A 16,526-nucleotide genomic window follows, 5' to 3' on the forward strand; every position below is an offset into this window, starting at 1 on the left:
GTGATTAGCTGGCTATTCAGCACTAATGATCTGAAATGTGTGCTTAGTTTGATACTGATGAGCGTCATCTGGTTGAATCGCTCTTGATATGTTCACACTGAGTCCAGTTTTTAGATGCTGCTTCTGTTTGCTGCTGTCGGCAGGTACTCATGAGAGCTGCTGTGTGCAGCCAACATGGAGCCATCCGCCTGGCCAAAAGTTGCATCAGTGTCTCCTCTGCATGGGAGTCCTGATTAATTACCTAAAGCCTCACTAACTTGTAACAGCTAATGCAAGCCAACGGGGTAAAAAGGAGCATGCATATTCATGAAGGGAAACCAGAACAATCACCCAGGTCTAAGAGGCTTCTGGTATTGACGCGTTAATGGAGAGATCCTTTACAATTGGCTTCGTGAACTGTGGATAATAAAAATATGAAAGATTATCTGCACGAATACAGCATGCACAATTGTTTGCAAGATATGAGAAATGCGTAACAAAATCCAGTGGTGACACATCATGTATATTTATTAATCCATGCTGGAGAAAAGTCAATCTTTCTTTTATTTGAGTGGATTACTCATGGCATTATGGAGAAATGTGCCTGCTGTGCCAGAGATATGTGTGTGTGTGTGTGTGTGTGTGTGTGTGTGTGTGTGTGTGTGTGTGGGGGGGGGGGGGTCTTGGTCTTGCGTGGCATATGTGCATTAAAATGCTTCATGTGACAAGGACTTCACTGTGTGTTTGCAAGAGTTACATTCTTTTGCACCATTTCACTGAGACGAGTTGACCAAACTCAGTTGTTCTACAGTGGATTTGTCAATCTGTCGAATATGTCTACAGAGAAAGTCAATGGCATTTATTTATTTAGAGATAAAGAATAAATGTGGATGTATTCCTGTTCACTGAGCCCTGTTATTAGCCGAAAAAAACAGAAGAATCTCAGTTATAGACGCATCAATACTTTATTTTTTACGTAACATAATCTTGAAATGAAATAGTGCTAATAGTGTAAATAGATAAGAACTTTGATCCATTTTAAAACTCTTTCTAACAAGATAAGAAGATATTATTTAGCTTCACTAATTCAACCGTGAGTCCTGTGACATGAGCAGGTGCAGTTTAATCTCCAGCTGCACGCGAGATACTTTAGTTGCGTAGATTATAGCAAGCTATGTTCGAAGAGGGAAAGAGAAAGATGCAGAGGAAGGGGATGGTATCCATAAACAATTAAGGAAACTCGAGGAAGCAATTTTATTTTTAGCTTTTATTTTTAGTCATATCTGCCATTGCAACTAAAGGCAACATCAGAAATTATTTTGTTGCCTCCTTGATCTTAGACAAAGGTACAAGGTCACGCTAACGCAACATTCATTTCTTATTAGTAGAAATATAACTAAAGTCTACTGATCCATTCAATGTAATCAGTGTAATCCATCCATCCTCCATCTTCTTTCCCAAATCGTTTTTGGGGGCTTTTCTTGCCTTTAATCGATGTTTTTAGTGAAGAGGAGACATGAAAGCGAGGAGAAAGAGAGCACGTGGCCTCGGGTCAGAATCAAACCCAGGCTGCTACATTTGGTTTTGTGGCATGCGGGTACATGCTCAGCCACTGAGCTAAAACGTCTTCATTTCTTTGTTTATTTGATAAATAAAAAGATAATCAGTGTTCCTTTTTGGGCCTCTCCAGCGTTCCTCTTGTGTTTATATTAGCCCAGCTGTGACCTTTTAGCTAGCCAACATGCCAACTACATCCGGCAATTTACTTTTCCACTTCAACAGTTACTTTATCAATGTTTAATAATAATAAAAATAATTACAAGCTAAACTAATTTATACAAAGATTAAAAAAAAACATTTGTGGGGAGTTAGTATTTTTAGTTAGCAGAAAATCTTTTCTTGATGTCAAGATGAACCAAAAATGCAGATTATGATCTTCTCATTTAAAGCTGCAATTGTGTGAAATTTTCTCCGCTACATGTCATTAGATTGCAGATTCTGTTTTCATATCCCTCAGGATTCAATGGCATAATCCCAGCTACGGTAGCTGCTATAGGACAAACGTGTTAGTCAACCACGAGGGATCAAAAAAGATCAGATTTAGACTGTACCCCATGACTGCCAAAACCAAATAATGTCAGCACTTAGAAATAAATAAGGAAGTAAAAAACCAATGCGGTAGCTTAATTAAATACTTTGCAGTATTTTATGTTCACCCTCAGGTCACCTCAAAAACACACCGTTCATCAGGAGTGAGTGAACTCCTATTGCTTCAACAACTATTACTTTTTAGCTTTAGCTGCACTTTATACAGTCTGTTTGACTTGTAAATGTATTTTATAAACCATATTGAGATCTTAATACGTTGTTAAATATGCAAAGATTTAATGTTTAGTGATTTAACTTTAATTCACGGTATCGTCTGAGGTTTTTTCTCTTTATGTGCGATATCTTCACCTGACGATCTTTTGTTCTTTTGTACTGTGTGGGGAAAAAAAATGATTAAAAGCCCGACTGCAGCATGAAGGGGAGACAGCTTGTTTGGAAGGTAAAAACATTAAGTAGGCTGATGAAAAATTTACAGAGACTACAGTTCCAACATTTGCAAAGCCATAGCTGCCTCTCTGTGATAATGCAGCTGCTTTGAATAGCTGTCATTACAAATGCCTGGCTGCTGAGTGGTTTTGAAGCCGTTTCATGACCCGACTGGGAAACTGCACCCTGAAGCTTGTCAGGAGCAAATAAAAGTTCTGGCACTTTGAATGGCTCTCTCCTTTATCTTTAGCCTGATTGCATTTCCTCCGTGTTAGATACAGCAAGTGTGCCGCTGAGGGATTACGGCGTGATAAATGTCAGAGGCCACAGCAACTCTCAGAGACCTAAATACAACCTGTACAGCCACCTTGATTCCTCTCTTTCCCTCTTTCTTCCCTCCTCTCTATCTGATCTATCTCATCTATGGTCTATTCACTTTTCTCAGACTTATTTACATCTGTACAAAAAGCAGCCTGGCTGAGGCACCGTCCTCCTCATGCTCCCTCTCACTCTCTCAGCCTATTTCTGGTGTCAGTGAGGTATATGATCTGCTGTATCATATAAGCAAACAAGCTTGATAGGCCATTGTTATTCTTAGATGTAGGAGGGCTGGAAACATGTCACCGAGCTGTCGCCTCATTTCACCAGCACGCATATGGGAAATTATTTGGTTTACATACACGGGAGGCATGCATCCTGTTCTTCACGACAGAGTCCAGGGCAGTAAATTTATCATATTAATTATAATTAGATTCAATACGGTCCTTGTTATTTTTAAGATAATTAAGCTCTCGTGTGCTGTCCTGTTTATGCCGCCTTTATGCCTCTCAGCAGTGCTGTCACCAGACAGGATAGCGCACAGATTATGGCCATTAAAAATAGGACTGACCAGCTCGCAGTACAGAGAGATAAGCTCTGCTGCCTCCATGTTACTTCTTCTTCTCTGGAGTATAACATTCGATGGTCGTCCATTCATGTTTTGATCCAGCGGATCAGATGTTTGCAGTAACATAACGATGTGCTTATTTCATGAGCCGAGGCTTAAGTTCAGGTCAGTAGTTACAGCTTAGTGACGTGTGTGTGCGTCTGTGAGCGCACATCTCACAGACAGACAAAAAAACCACGCCAGGTTTCCTATGTCTGTTTTCCATCGACCTTAGTAATCGTCTCCTCGGCCGCTGCTTGCTTTGATCTGATCTTTTTCTTTCTGTCAAATCTGAGAAACTGCTTCTGGCCCCTTCTGGGAGCAGACTTAACATCAGCCTGTTCCTCCATATTTGGGATATTTTGACAGATAGCGCCCCCGTTTCACCTGAAATCTTGCTCTTGCTCTTATTTAAAACAGAGAAAACACAGTTTTTATGAAGACAGTCAGGAAATATCGGTAATAAATGAATCTGTCAAGTTGGAGGGTTTTGAAAATGAACATGCCAGGCTTTAGTTTCCCTACAATATTTGCTTAGGCACTGACAACACAGGTTAAGGAAGGAAAGCCCGATAGATTATGTTGGCTAAACGTATTCACACGGGTGGGGTGGGGTGGTGTTTGTTGGAGTCACGGTCCTGCACTTTATTTCCTGTCAAAAATCTAACTGGAAAACAAAGAAGTAGAATTTCCCTCCTGTGCGGTGTAAGATGAAATCTCCCTGAAACAGATCATAAGGATGTAATGCAGAAATGTTTTATTTTTTTCACAGAGCTGTTGGTTTAGCTAAAGTTAATTGTGCACTTTTAATGATAATCATCTGTATCTGTGTTATGTACAGAGGAAAATAAAAAGAGACGTTAACTAAGAAAATGAGAAACGGGGGTGGAGGGTTTCCTGTGGGGCACCGTGATGGTGCACTGTCTGTGGGATTGCATGAGTGTGCTTCAGTTTTCTCCTTTTGGGTAACTGTTGATTTTTTAAATTGTCTGTAGGTGTGGTGAGGTATTTGTTGTCTTTGGCTCGGTGTCAGCTTGGATGAAAAATGAGTGAACGATGGATTTTCAAGCCATCCTTGTGGGGCGCTGTTCCTCACCTAGACCACCATTTTAAAAAGAGCACAGGACCGTTAAGTAAAACGCCAGTGAATGTGCTGAAGTTGTGCGTCCTGCCCTCTCCTTTGGCGATCATCTGCGGTCTGGGCTCGTTGCCAGAGGAAACAGGCGGCAGACTCAGGCCTGTCAATGAATCCATCGCGGTGCTAAACGTAAAACAGATTCCAGGCTTTGAACGACCACATGGACCATTTCTTCTGTGCTCTGTACCTGTCAGATGGAGGCCTGCAGTGTTAAAATGAATGCACCCTGGCTTCACTTTGCTTGCTGATTAGCAGCAACTAGACTTTTGTATGTATTCAAAATTGCCTGCACTTGTTATCATAGTCAGAGGCATGAAAGAAATGAGATTTTGTAGGTGTGGGTGAGCATCCACAGATGCTAAGAGCTCAGCAGGAAGCATTTTTAATCAAACAGTAACAGATAGCAACCAATTGTTTTGTTAACAATGAAATCAGCTCAAGAGGAAGTCATGTCAAAGACTCCTGCGAGTCTTTGACATGACTTCCTCTTGAGCTTATTGTCTCTTATCCTGCGTGCCTCTGCCGTGTGAGCCTCTTATCTTTAAGTGGGTCTAATTTTGTGTTTGAATACAGTGCACCCTCTTTTGGGATGGACTGTGCTTTGCAGGGACAGCTAAACTGAGACAGCAAACTGAGAGCTCTTTGAGGCTTGATTATCAGTGCTGACACACATATGGAGCTCTCATATGCAGATGTGTAAGATCCAGAATTCAGTTTTCCTCCTCCTACAAAGAAGAAAAAGCTTTGAGCTTTGATTTATTGTTGAATTTGAAGTCCAAATTTTTTCACTCCAAAAACAAATTACTTTTCATTTTCTGTGACAACTAGTGCAATCACTGATATGATGGCATTTTCAAAAGTAGATTTCAGTCATTCAGTTTTTTTTTTCTTTTTTAAGTTTTGATTTTGATCTAGTGAAATTATCTGGATGAGCAGTGATCTCATCTTTGGGTTCCTCCTGTTCAGCGGCTTCACACTCGACTTTAAACTGCTCCAATCCCCCATTATTATACATGCTGAGATTGGAGTAGATCAGGTGAGATGAAAGATTGCTGAGAAAGACAGAGAAACATGGTTCTTGTGCAGCACTTTCCTACTCTACCCGAGCACTCAAAGAACCTTATGCAACATGCCACATTCACACCTGCTTAAGTGCTTTCTATCTAACATTCCCACTCCAATGGATGCACTGCAGAGCAACATGTTGCTAGTATCTTGCCCAAGGATACTTTGGCATGCAGACTGGAGCAACCAATAACCTGCTCTACCTGATGAGCTACAGCCACCCCGGATGGATGCAGAGACCCCATAGATTCAACAAAGAGCTGGAAACATCCCTCAGTGATTCTGGTCCATATTGATATGATAGCGTCACACAGTTGCTTCACATCCATGATGCCAAATTTTCCGTTACATCCCAAAAATGCTCTGTTGGATTGAGAATTGGTGTCTGTGGAGGCCATTTGAGTACAGTGAACTCATTGTCATGTTCAGAAAAACAGTTTGAGATGGTTTGAGCTTTGTGACATGGTTATATAGGAATATTATACTGCAAGCAGCCATCAGAAGATGGAAACACTGTGATCATAGGCTGTGGCACTTAAAAGATGGTCACTTTGTACAAAGGGGCCCAAAGTTTGCCAAGAAAATATCCTTCACACCATTACATCACTGCTGGCAGCCTGAACCGTTGATATGAGGAAGGATGGATCCATACTTGTCTTTTATGCCAAATTATGACCCTAACATCCAAAAATTGAGACTTTTCAGACCAGGCAACATTTTTCGAATCTTCTGCTGGCCAGTTTTGTTGAGGTCAGTTTCCTGTTCTTAGCTGAGAGGAGGGGCACACTATATGGTCTTCTGCTGCTGTGGCTTCAAGGTTCAGCATGTTGCACCTTAAGAGGTGCTCTTCTGCATACCTTGGTTGTAAAAAGTGTTGTTGTTTTTTTTAGTTACTGTTACTGCCTTCCTATCTGGCTATTCTCCTGTTTTCTGATATCAAAATGACATTTTCACCCAAAAAAGTCTGAAACCCTTTTTCAGACTAAAGCCCAAAGATAGTTGTGTTTCATGAACTACCAATAGATCAGCAGTTTGAGAAACACTAAGACCAGCCGATCTGGCACCAACAACCACGCCACGTTCAGCCAACTTCAGCAGGTCATCTTGACCATCTTGCCTAAATGCATTGAGTTACTTCCATGTGATTAGCTGATTAGATTTTTTTAATGAGCAGTTGAACAGCTCTCTGTCAGCTTTTGCAGGACTCCCTGTTCTTGTTGCTGCTGAGGATGTCCCTTTATTTCTGGGATTGCTGTCATGCTGCATACTGATTTTTAGAGGCCTCCTCAATGGCTTGGTCTGATACATAAGAGTGAATAAACACGTAATATATCGAGAGTTGACTGACGGTCCTATTGCATGATGGAAAACGGAGTGGATACTTGAATGAAACAAGGCAGGTAAAGTTTCTGACCTTTTCCTACATCAAGATTTGTGAAAAACATGAAAACACATTGGTAAGGAAATCGATTTATTTTAGATATAATAATACCAACATCAGTATGTGAAATCATTGTCTCAACACTTGTTAGTGGAAAGAATATCATTTGCAAAGTGGAAACCGTGGAGAGGTCCAGCTTTCTGCTGCACAGCTTTTTCTCTGTCACGTTTATTTAAGTCTGATATCCGCTGCACAACAACTAATATCCGTTCTCTCATCATGAGGAGAGCATCGATCCAATGCATTGCGGGGAGCTTCTCTGATGGATGCACTGTGGAGATGAATACTGGTCAAGTTACTAATGAGATGTGATTGAGATTCCCATGAGCAAACACTCCAGCTGTCAGACGTAATGGGGGAAGAGTTTTCAAAACATAAAGCTTCAACTGCACAGCAGCAATCTCAATCCCAGTTGTTACTGTAGGTGAGTCCTCAGGTCGGGGATGGGGTGCTGCGAGTGAGTCAGCGTTGTCCTTCTGTCGCTAATGGCCAGGAAATGTCTATGTTGGAGAAACTAATTGGATTTCTTTAACAGGAAAGCATCCGTCCAGCTCCATTAGTAAACAGTAACACGCAGCAGAGCGGGAGAAAAGGGGCGGGGGTTGAGAGACAGGAGGTGAGGAAGAGAAGGAAGTATGTTTGTTGTTGTTGCAGTAGTGAGGGGTTTAGCTCGGGGGCAGCTGTTACTGTAAACGTGCGTTATCCAATGAAATGATGATTAGATGAAACAACAGGTGTGGAGCAGGGATGTGTGTGGGTGATGAGCTCATCAGTGGACAGTCCTGGTGTTGTGATAATTCACTTTAACTGCCAGACCACACATCTGACACTTTTTCCTGGATGGAGTGTCTTTTGATGTTGGACGCAGGATAATGTCCTTTCTAAAAATACATATTTGGAGTTTTTCTTTTGGAAGGAACAAAAACTGCTTTACCAAGTTTTCCCTGTGCTGCGCTCCACACTCATCGTAGGTGTACGTGCTGCAGTAGTAGCTCTAATTGCTTAAGAGTGCCTCAGCAAGTTATGCTCAGATTTGTCATTAATACAAAGAGTGCACAGCCACACGTGTCCACCAATATTTTACTTAAAATGTTTGGGGGAAAAAAACGCACTGAAATTTCCGGTAATGTATCAAGCTAAAAGCTAAAACCTTTAATATCCTTTTAGTGTCGACGCTTACATCGTCTTCTTTGATCATTTGGATCACAGCACATAGATTTTTGTAATGCTAGCAGGGTGAAGCGATGACAGAGCGGAAAGGAAGTGTCATTTGTCTCTAATTTATCACAACTGCCAATAAAATCCATAGCTTCATCAGTCATCGACTTAACTGTGACTTTAACAATAAATAGCAAAGCCTTAAAGCTCTGTTTTTTATGTATAAATGGAAGTAACAGTAGACAGCTGTGTGATGACAGCTGAACTGTGTCCAGGTTACAGGAACAAGAATAAGTCCACCTAAGAAGCAGGATGTGGGCTTATCCGGGTAACTTCAGGTTTAACTCTGTGTCTTCACTATTACAAAGGTGATACATCACCATGGTAACTTATTCTGCAGACTTAACTGGCTCCATAGAAGGTTGTGTTTGAGATTAGAGACCAACTTGAATGAAATCACTGTTTAATGACCAATCAGTGCGCCCGAAAATAGCTTCACCAATCCTGTTTGATACCTCAGTGTCATGTCTGAGTGTGGGCAGGCAGGAAGAGAGGACCCAAAATGCAGGACTCACTGAGGCGGAAGTAATTCAAAACACACAGCTTTATTGCTGGTAAGAAGCAGAACAGAAAAACACTAACTAAACTGGAAGAACGGAATAAGTAGGCAGGAAGGCTGGCTGGCAAACGGAGCACACAGAGGAAGCGAGGGTGAACAGACGTTAACGATGCGACACCGAGTAGGGGAAGACACAGACACTAAATACAAGAGGTGAACGGAGCAAAGAGGAAACAGCTGGGAGACACGGCTGACGTTGATTACACTGACGAGACAGGGAGAGCACAAAGCTGAACGCACTGACAAAGGGCACAGACCTACAAAATAAAACAGGAAGCACACGCCAGACAGAGACAGACTCGTAAACAGGCATAATGACGTCATGGACAAACAGAGGGACATACGGGCAGAGAAGACTAAGCACAGGCAACCTAAACCAAACATAAGGGCAAGATAACAAAACCTAAACCAGAAATAATCATCATCAACATCATCATCAGATAACTAAAGAATCAGAATATAATTGTAATCAAAACAGTATCACCAGAGAATAACTAATCCATAATGCAAAATAAACCAAAACATAAGAAACTCAAAATACTGGGTCGACCCGACCCAGGACCGTGACACTCAGTAACTGGTGTGCAGAGACTAAAGCGGCTGAAGTCTTTCCGCCATGAGCATCAGTTATAAAAATAGATTATTACAAGAAACTGTATCCCTTAATGCAAATGGTTTTAAAACAGTTCCATTTTTCTTAGTATATATCCAGAAATATAATAATTAGGTAATTATATCAATTTATTATGCAGATTTTCTTCTTTCTTTTTTTTATTCTTTGATCTCAGACCATAGTTTTCCTCACACACACACACACACACACACACACACACACACACACACACACACACACACACACACACACACAAACTTACATTGCTGCTTTGTGTGTGGCTGTTTTGTTGCTTTCATCCTGTATTGTGAGCTTGACCACTTCATATGTTTATTTTAGTATCTTTTTATCTTCATTTGTAAAATCAGCTTTGTGCCAGTGGACTTTTCCATGTTTGTGTTTGATCAGAAGTTACCAGTGCCACATGCTAAGCTATGCACTCATAGCTAGATTGATAAACTGTTATAAATAACACACAGTATCATTTTTAACTCACATGTAATTTTAGTCTTTTTAAATATGTACTCACCATGAATCTGGTTAAAAACTGTCAGTGGTTCCTGAAGCTCAAACTGCTTATTGCAGGACACTTAGGAATCATATTTACATTCTCTTAAGCTTCGATTGACATAAACTAAGATGTTTCCTGCCATCGCTCACAATACACAGACACTCAGGAAAGATTAAATCAAACCTGGCAGCCTCATGACCTCCAGGCTATATCTCTCATTGGCATCTCAAGCATCCGCTGAGACACTGGGATGTAAAGTGTAATTGGGGGTCCCTCCTTTAGATTTAAAGGATGCCTCACATCAGGAGATCCTGGAAGGGGGAAAAACCACTCGGTCTTCAGAGGCAGATCATAAAGGAACAGTGGGGCTACTATGTTGCCTGTAAATTGGGCCTTTCTTCCTGTGAGAGGGTGACATGTTGGAATGCAGCACATTAATGTGGACATGGGTGGGCTTCTCATTCCTGTCATAGCATCTCCCTCTTTCTTTTGACTCGCAACAACTTTCTTCCCTGTTATTTATTTTTGATTCTTTGCCTGTTTGGGGTTTGTTGTATCTCCATCTTGTCCATTTCCATTAGTGGTTAAGCGTTCATTGTTCTTGTTGATATAAGGATGTTATTGCCGAATTTCATATATCTTGGTATGGATGCAAGAAATTCAGGGCCAGAAAAAAAGTTTGATGTGATTTAAAAACAATTTCTCCAACAGTGGGGTGGTTGTAGCTCAGGTGACAGAGCAGGTCAGCCACTAATCAGAAGGTCGGTGGTTCGATCCCAGGCTGCCTCCTGGCTGCATGCCAAATATCCTTGGGCAAGATACTAACCCCATGTTTGCCTACTGGTGGTGGTCAGAGGGCCCGGTGGCACCAGTGTCCGGCAGCCTCGCCTCTGTCAGTGCGCCCCAGGGCAGCTGTGGCTACAATGTAGCTTGCCATCACCAGTGTATGAATGGGTGAATGACTGAATGTAGTGTGAAGCGCTTTGGGGTCTTTAGGGACTAGAAAAGCGCTATACAAATGCAGGCCATTTACCATTTTACCATTTAACACATGCTTTTCTGCCAAGAAGTTGTTTGGTGTATCCTTGGAGAGAGGAAAGAGGACAAGGAGACTTGGTGGTAGAGTGAATGTTAGTAGAGAAAATTTAAAGTAGGCAGGAAGTAGTGAAGAAAGTACATGGGAGTAGTGGGAGTACTGGGAGGCTAGGCGTACAGCAGGGAGAGGGGTAGGCTGGATACTAAAGGAAGGACTCATATTAACTGGCTAGACAGAAAGAATAAAGTGTGTCCTGGTATGAAGCTTGATGGTTCCCTGTTGCAGCATTATACTGGTTTGCTGAATCAGTCATATCATTTTAAACTATATTTGCATAAAGGCTGACTGTGCCACTAACTGTCATACAGCAGCTGGCTACACAACAGCTACAGAGCTGTGAAAATAATGCAATGGAAGTCATGTCAGTGAGTCAGAGTGTAACGGTCCTCTTTTAAATGAGAACTTTGAAAAGAGATCAGTTTAAAGCTAAGTAGATAATAGTTGTACGTGCAGCACCGAATTGCTTAATAATCTGGTCAGTTCTTTTAAAAATATATATATGTTGGTGGGTAATTTATTGTATTTTTTTCAGCATGGGCCATAGTGGAGGTGAACATGGAGGACAAAGTGGAGGTAATGGCTGGAGAGACGGCTCAGATCACCTGCATGTTTACAACTGACGAGGGCCTGGGCGGCACCACCATACAGTGGTTCTATGTGAGTTTGGTGAAGCTTAACGTGCACAGAAACACACAGATGTGTGATGGGTGTCACGTTTCTCTGTTTGATTGATGTTTGATTCTGTAAACTCTGACCTTTAGGTGCCACCTAATAAGGAGAGACAGAGAATCTACAACAAGGAACCAATGCATGAGGCTGCAGAACAAAACACACTGTTCACGCATCGGATCAGCTTGAACGTCAATGGAACCGCTGCTGTGCTGGCTATCAGAGATGTGGGAGTGAGGGACAACTTGGAGTTTATCTGTGTCATCAAAACTCTCACACCTGAGGAAGCAGAGGGACGAACCCAGCTCCAAGTGTTTAGTAAGACTCTGAAAGCTTTTATTGCATTTTCTATGCTGTCTGCTCTCTCGCACTGAAACGGTTGTTTTCATTAAGCAAGTCATCAGTATCCTCTCTTAATGTATGCTGCTCCATATTTTCCATATATTTCTTACTGCTGCTGCTACAAGTTAACGGATCAACTTCAGATATTGTATCTGCTTCATTTGCTTTGGAAGAAAAACAAAAGAAGATGGAACAGACCTCACCTGTTCATGAAACTGCTTACCAGTTTTCCTGGCCAATTACCTTTTTTTTTGTCCAATTTAGGTCCAATTACTTTGCAAAACCTCTTAAATTAAAAACTGCTTTCAAATCGCATTTGGATTTTTCGATTTAAAGTCCACTGTGTCCGGAGGCAGAGATTGTGTCTTTGTCCAACAAATTATGGAACTCACTGTATTAACATACCTATAATGTTACAATATTTCTGAAATTTTTAGCTATCAGAATCTATGATTGTTTCTTTCTAAATGCTTCCTTTTCTAGTTCTTATCCTTTCTTACGTCTTGTGCAGAATCACCAACCTTTCCTACAATTGAGGCAGTGGAAACAGGGATATCAGTAAATGAAGAAGCTCCATCCAAGGTGAAAAGGTTTTGGCGATCACAAACATCAAAGACTAAAATTACAAAATGCGAGGATGCAATTTTATCATTTGAATTTCCTTACCTACCCCCTCTCCCACTAGATTGGGTCTTGCAGGGTCAAAAACGGATACCCAAAGCCAAATATTACTTGGTACAGAAACAACATGCCGCTTCGCAATACTCCACGTGGTAAGGCAGATTGATATTTAAAACTGGAATGCCTTAGCTGTTTCAGTTTGTGTCTGTCCTGTTCTTTTATGTTTACAGTATTTTTATTTCTTTCAGAGGTGGTTGTAACCTCCAGCACCACTATTGAATCGAGTGGTCTTTTCTCAGTCCAGAGTGAGCTGACAATGAAAGTTAAGAAGGAGCACAAAGATGCAGTGTTCTACTGCGAAGTCATCTACTTTGTCCCTGGAGCGACCAAGATGACCGAGAGTCAGCACATTAACATCACTGTATACTGTGAGTTTCACCACTTGAAACCAAACTGGCTTGCATTTGGTTTCCAGTTCATGCAATGTTCTTGCACACCAAACTAGAAAAACTAGAAACAAACTACAAGAAGTTTCTTAATGGATCTGTTTTGATATTTTGAAGTGGAAATGGATGCTATAGTTTCTCATGAAGTTCACTAAGTTAAAATAACACTATTGTTCAAGTATTATAGGATATTATACTAATAACATTTTCCTTAATTTGATTTGACAGGCCGGTAAATTTTGAATTTACCGGTCGATCTACGTCCCTGCCCTCACCTATGGCCACGAGCTGTGGGTAGTGACCGAAAGAACGAGATCGCGGATACAAGCGGCAGAAATGAGCTTCCTCCGAAGGGTGGATGGCCTCTCCCTTAGAGATAGGGTGAGAAGTTCGGCCATCCGGGAGGGGCTCAGAGTAGAGCAGCTGCTGCTCCACATCGAAAGGAGCCAGCTGAGGTGGTTCGGGCATCTGACAAGGATGCCCCCTGGGCGCCTCCTGGGTGAGGTGTTCCAGGCATGTCCCACCGGGAGGAGGCCCCGGGGCAGACCCAGGACACGCTGGAGAGATTATATCTCTCAGCTGGCCTGGGAACGCCTTGGCATTCCCCCGGATAAGCTGGAGGAGGTGGCTGGGGAGAGGGAGGTCTGGGCCTCTTTGCTTAGGCTGCTGCCCCCGCGACCCGGCCTCGGATAAAGCGGATGAAGATGGATGGATGGATGATTTGACAGGCCTCAGTTTCCTATTTTTAAGGATAGTTCAGGTTTGCAGTTTAATCTTGAATTCATCTCTCTGTGTTTTAGATCTCCCCACTGAAGTAAATATTTGGGTGGAGTCACCAAAGGGCAAAATCAAGGAAGGGGACACACTTGAGCTTCGCTGCGATAACAATGGCAACTATCCATCCTCAATCACCACAATTAAGCACCAAAATGTAAGAAAATCAGCACTTCCATACTCCTCATTTATGTGGAAATGGTTGCAATTCGATGTTTTCCTGAGCACTTTGAGGACATTAAAGTTAATCTTGAACTTTGCAGAGTGAATACTCTGTGGAGAACAAGACAATGGTGCGGACTAATGTGAAGCGTTTAGACGGTGGAGTTTATGAGTGCACCTTTGAGGAAACGGATAACTTTCAGGAGATCTCAGGGAGTACTAAGGTGTCGGTTAACTGTAAGTGTTTTACTCTGGATGAGTTTTTCATCAAATACATTTTACCAGTAGGTTCTCTGTTTGACTTGTATGCCTTGTTTCTCTGTCTGTGTGTGCAGACCTTGAATCTGCTGTTATAACGCCTAAAGACAGCATTGCGGTGATGGAAGGAGAGGAGCTGAAGGCCAGCTGCAATGCCCTGTCTTCTCTCCAGACATCCACAACCTGGTTTAAGGTTACATAGATACATACATATATACAATACAACTGCTTGTCTAACAGTAACAAGTAAGATGCACCTAGAAAACAATCATTTCACACTGTGGCAGAGTCGTACCAGCAGTTAGGTTGACTAGAGGCCTCTAACACCTATTTCACCCAGTACTTAGATGCTCATTTAAACGTGTTGAGTCAAACAAGCTTTTTTTGTTCACCTTTGTCTAGAATGAAAAGTTGGTGTCAAAAGGCAACACTTTGAGTGTGAAGAGCGCAACGTTAGAAACAGCAGGGATGTATAAGTGCGTTGTGACCGTTCCTGAGATGGAGGGGATGAAAACCAGCAGCACACTTCAAGTCAATGTTAAGGGTGAGTTGTATTTTCTTTAAATGAGACCATGTCCAAAGTTTGTGACTGCATAGTTATTGCATAAGGTTGTATTTCTTGCTACTCATTCTGCAGGTTCGCCACAGATTTTGGGGCCAGATGTCCAAGAAGTGGAGACTTATGAGACAACTGTTAATCTGACCTGCAGTGCCACAGGGTTTCCTGCTCCCACAATTATGTGGACAACTTCTGATGGGAAGGTACAGCAGAGGGAAGCTTCTCATTCTCGGCTTAGTCACAGCCGCAACAGAGATCTGCTTATTCCAGTTGTGACTTCAACAGGTTGATCCAAAGTCCTCCGGACCTCCATTTTGATAAATGCGTCCAGTGGGACAAATAGTGGAACACAATTTTTAACTTGAATTTTAAACTTAACTTAAATGCATTTTCTTTTCAATACTGTTGTGGTATTTTGCCGTTTACGGCACACGATTAAAAAAGAGCTGGCTGGTGGACTGTGGGTGAGACTTCACATTAGTAGAGTATGGTCTTCACTTTTGAACAGTTTTAATAGTCTTAGTAACCACAAATCAGCAAGTTCTGAACAGATTAGCAATACAGATGCAGGAAAATTGAACAAAATGTTTCAACAACTACCGGACATTTTGTGCCTCGAGATATTTTGTGCAGTGATTTGTTTTATGATTAAAAGTGTGTGTTAGATATGTCCATCAGCCTCAGTTATGCAGTTGTTTAGTGCTAAAAGCACTAAAGCATGCTAACGTTCTAGAGCAAAATGGTAAAAATGGTTAATTAGCATTAGCATGCTAACATTATCATTTAGCTGACATCACATCAGATTCTCACTGATTTAAGCAGCACTGGTTGGTAGTGGTGCAATGGATCAATAAACTCACGGTTTGGATCAGATCACGGTTTTAAGTCATGGATCGGATCAATTTTCGGATCAGCAAAAAACGAAACAAGACAAGAAAAATTCATTTTTTTGCCCATTAAAGAACATTCAACTCAATACTCATTCCACGCAATTATATAAAAAACAAATTAGGTGCTATATAGGGCAGTACAGGGCTTTGTATCTACCACTCCGCTGTGATATAATGAGCGGTCACGGTCACGTAGCTTTCCGTTGCCCTGGAGGTCCACCCATCTGTAGTTAGGGCAACAGAAGATGCCTGACTTTTCCTGCTCATACATGCTTGGAACGATCTTGTCACTGAAGTGGACACGCAACGGGATATCATAGCGTGGCTCAAGCACGTTTATCATATGTTTAAACCCCTTGTTTTGCACAATGGAATAGGGCCTCATGTCTGGAGCTATAAACACCCCAATAGCTTTTGTAATAGCTTTTGTAACAGCTTTAGCACGGTCAGATTAGGCAGCAAAGGGCTGCTTAAATGCCGCAAACTCCTCTGCTCTTTCACTTGGAGTGCTAGCGTTGGCCATGACTATTGCAGACAGACTGACCACGCCCACCATACACATATTTTTTTTCTTTTTCGAATCTTCGGTTCTGATCACGGATCAACAGTGATCCGTTGCGCTACTACTGGTTGGATTTTACAGAGTTAGAAATAAATTTGATTGGACTGACAGAGCTAATACTAGCTAATGTCTAGTTTACCTTCACGATGATGATGGGCATGCA

General features: G+C 41.7%; 1 protein-coding gene across 9 annotated transcripts in view; it reads left to right on the forward strand.

Annotated features, from left to right (window-relative positions):
- Positions 1-16,526, forward strand: part of mcamb (melanoma cell adhesion molecule b) — a 50,696-nt gene that overhangs the window by 23,988 nt on the left and 10,182 nt on the right. For all 9 annotated transcript variants that reach the window (XM_086261513.1, XM_086261514.1, XM_086261518.1 and 6 more), the window contains exons 2-11: positions 11,613-11,737; positions 11,842-12,067; positions 12,603-12,673; positions 12,777-12,864; positions 12,961-13,140; positions 13,959-14,089; positions 14,196-14,331; positions 14,430-14,545; positions 14,755-14,896; positions 14,990-15,114. In XM_086261513.1, the coding sequence (XP_086117639.1) occupies positions 11,613-11,737; positions 11,842-12,067; positions 12,603-12,673; positions 12,777-12,864; positions 12,961-13,140; positions 13,959-14,089; positions 14,196-14,331; positions 14,430-14,545; positions 14,755-14,896; positions 14,990-15,114 (1,340 nt within the window). The remainder of the gene's footprint in view (positions 1-11,612; positions 11,738-11,841; positions 12,068-12,602; positions 12,674-12,776; positions 12,865-12,960; positions 13,141-13,958; positions 14,090-14,195; positions 14,332-14,429; positions 14,546-14,754; positions 14,897-14,989; positions 15,115-16,526) is intronic.

The sequence above is a fragment of the Aulonocara sp. 'chitande type north' Nkhata Bay genome, linkage group LG14 (genome assembly GCF_057382095.1).
Source record: "Aulonocara sp. 'chitande type north' Nkhata Bay isolate Kocher_YH1m ecotype deep benthic linkage group LG14, A_spYH_male_GT1.1, whole genome shotgun sequence".
NCBI classification, from domain to species: Eukaryota; Metazoa; Chordata; class Actinopteri; order Cichliformes; family Cichlidae; genus Aulonocara; species Aulonocara sp. 'chitande type north' Nkhata Bay.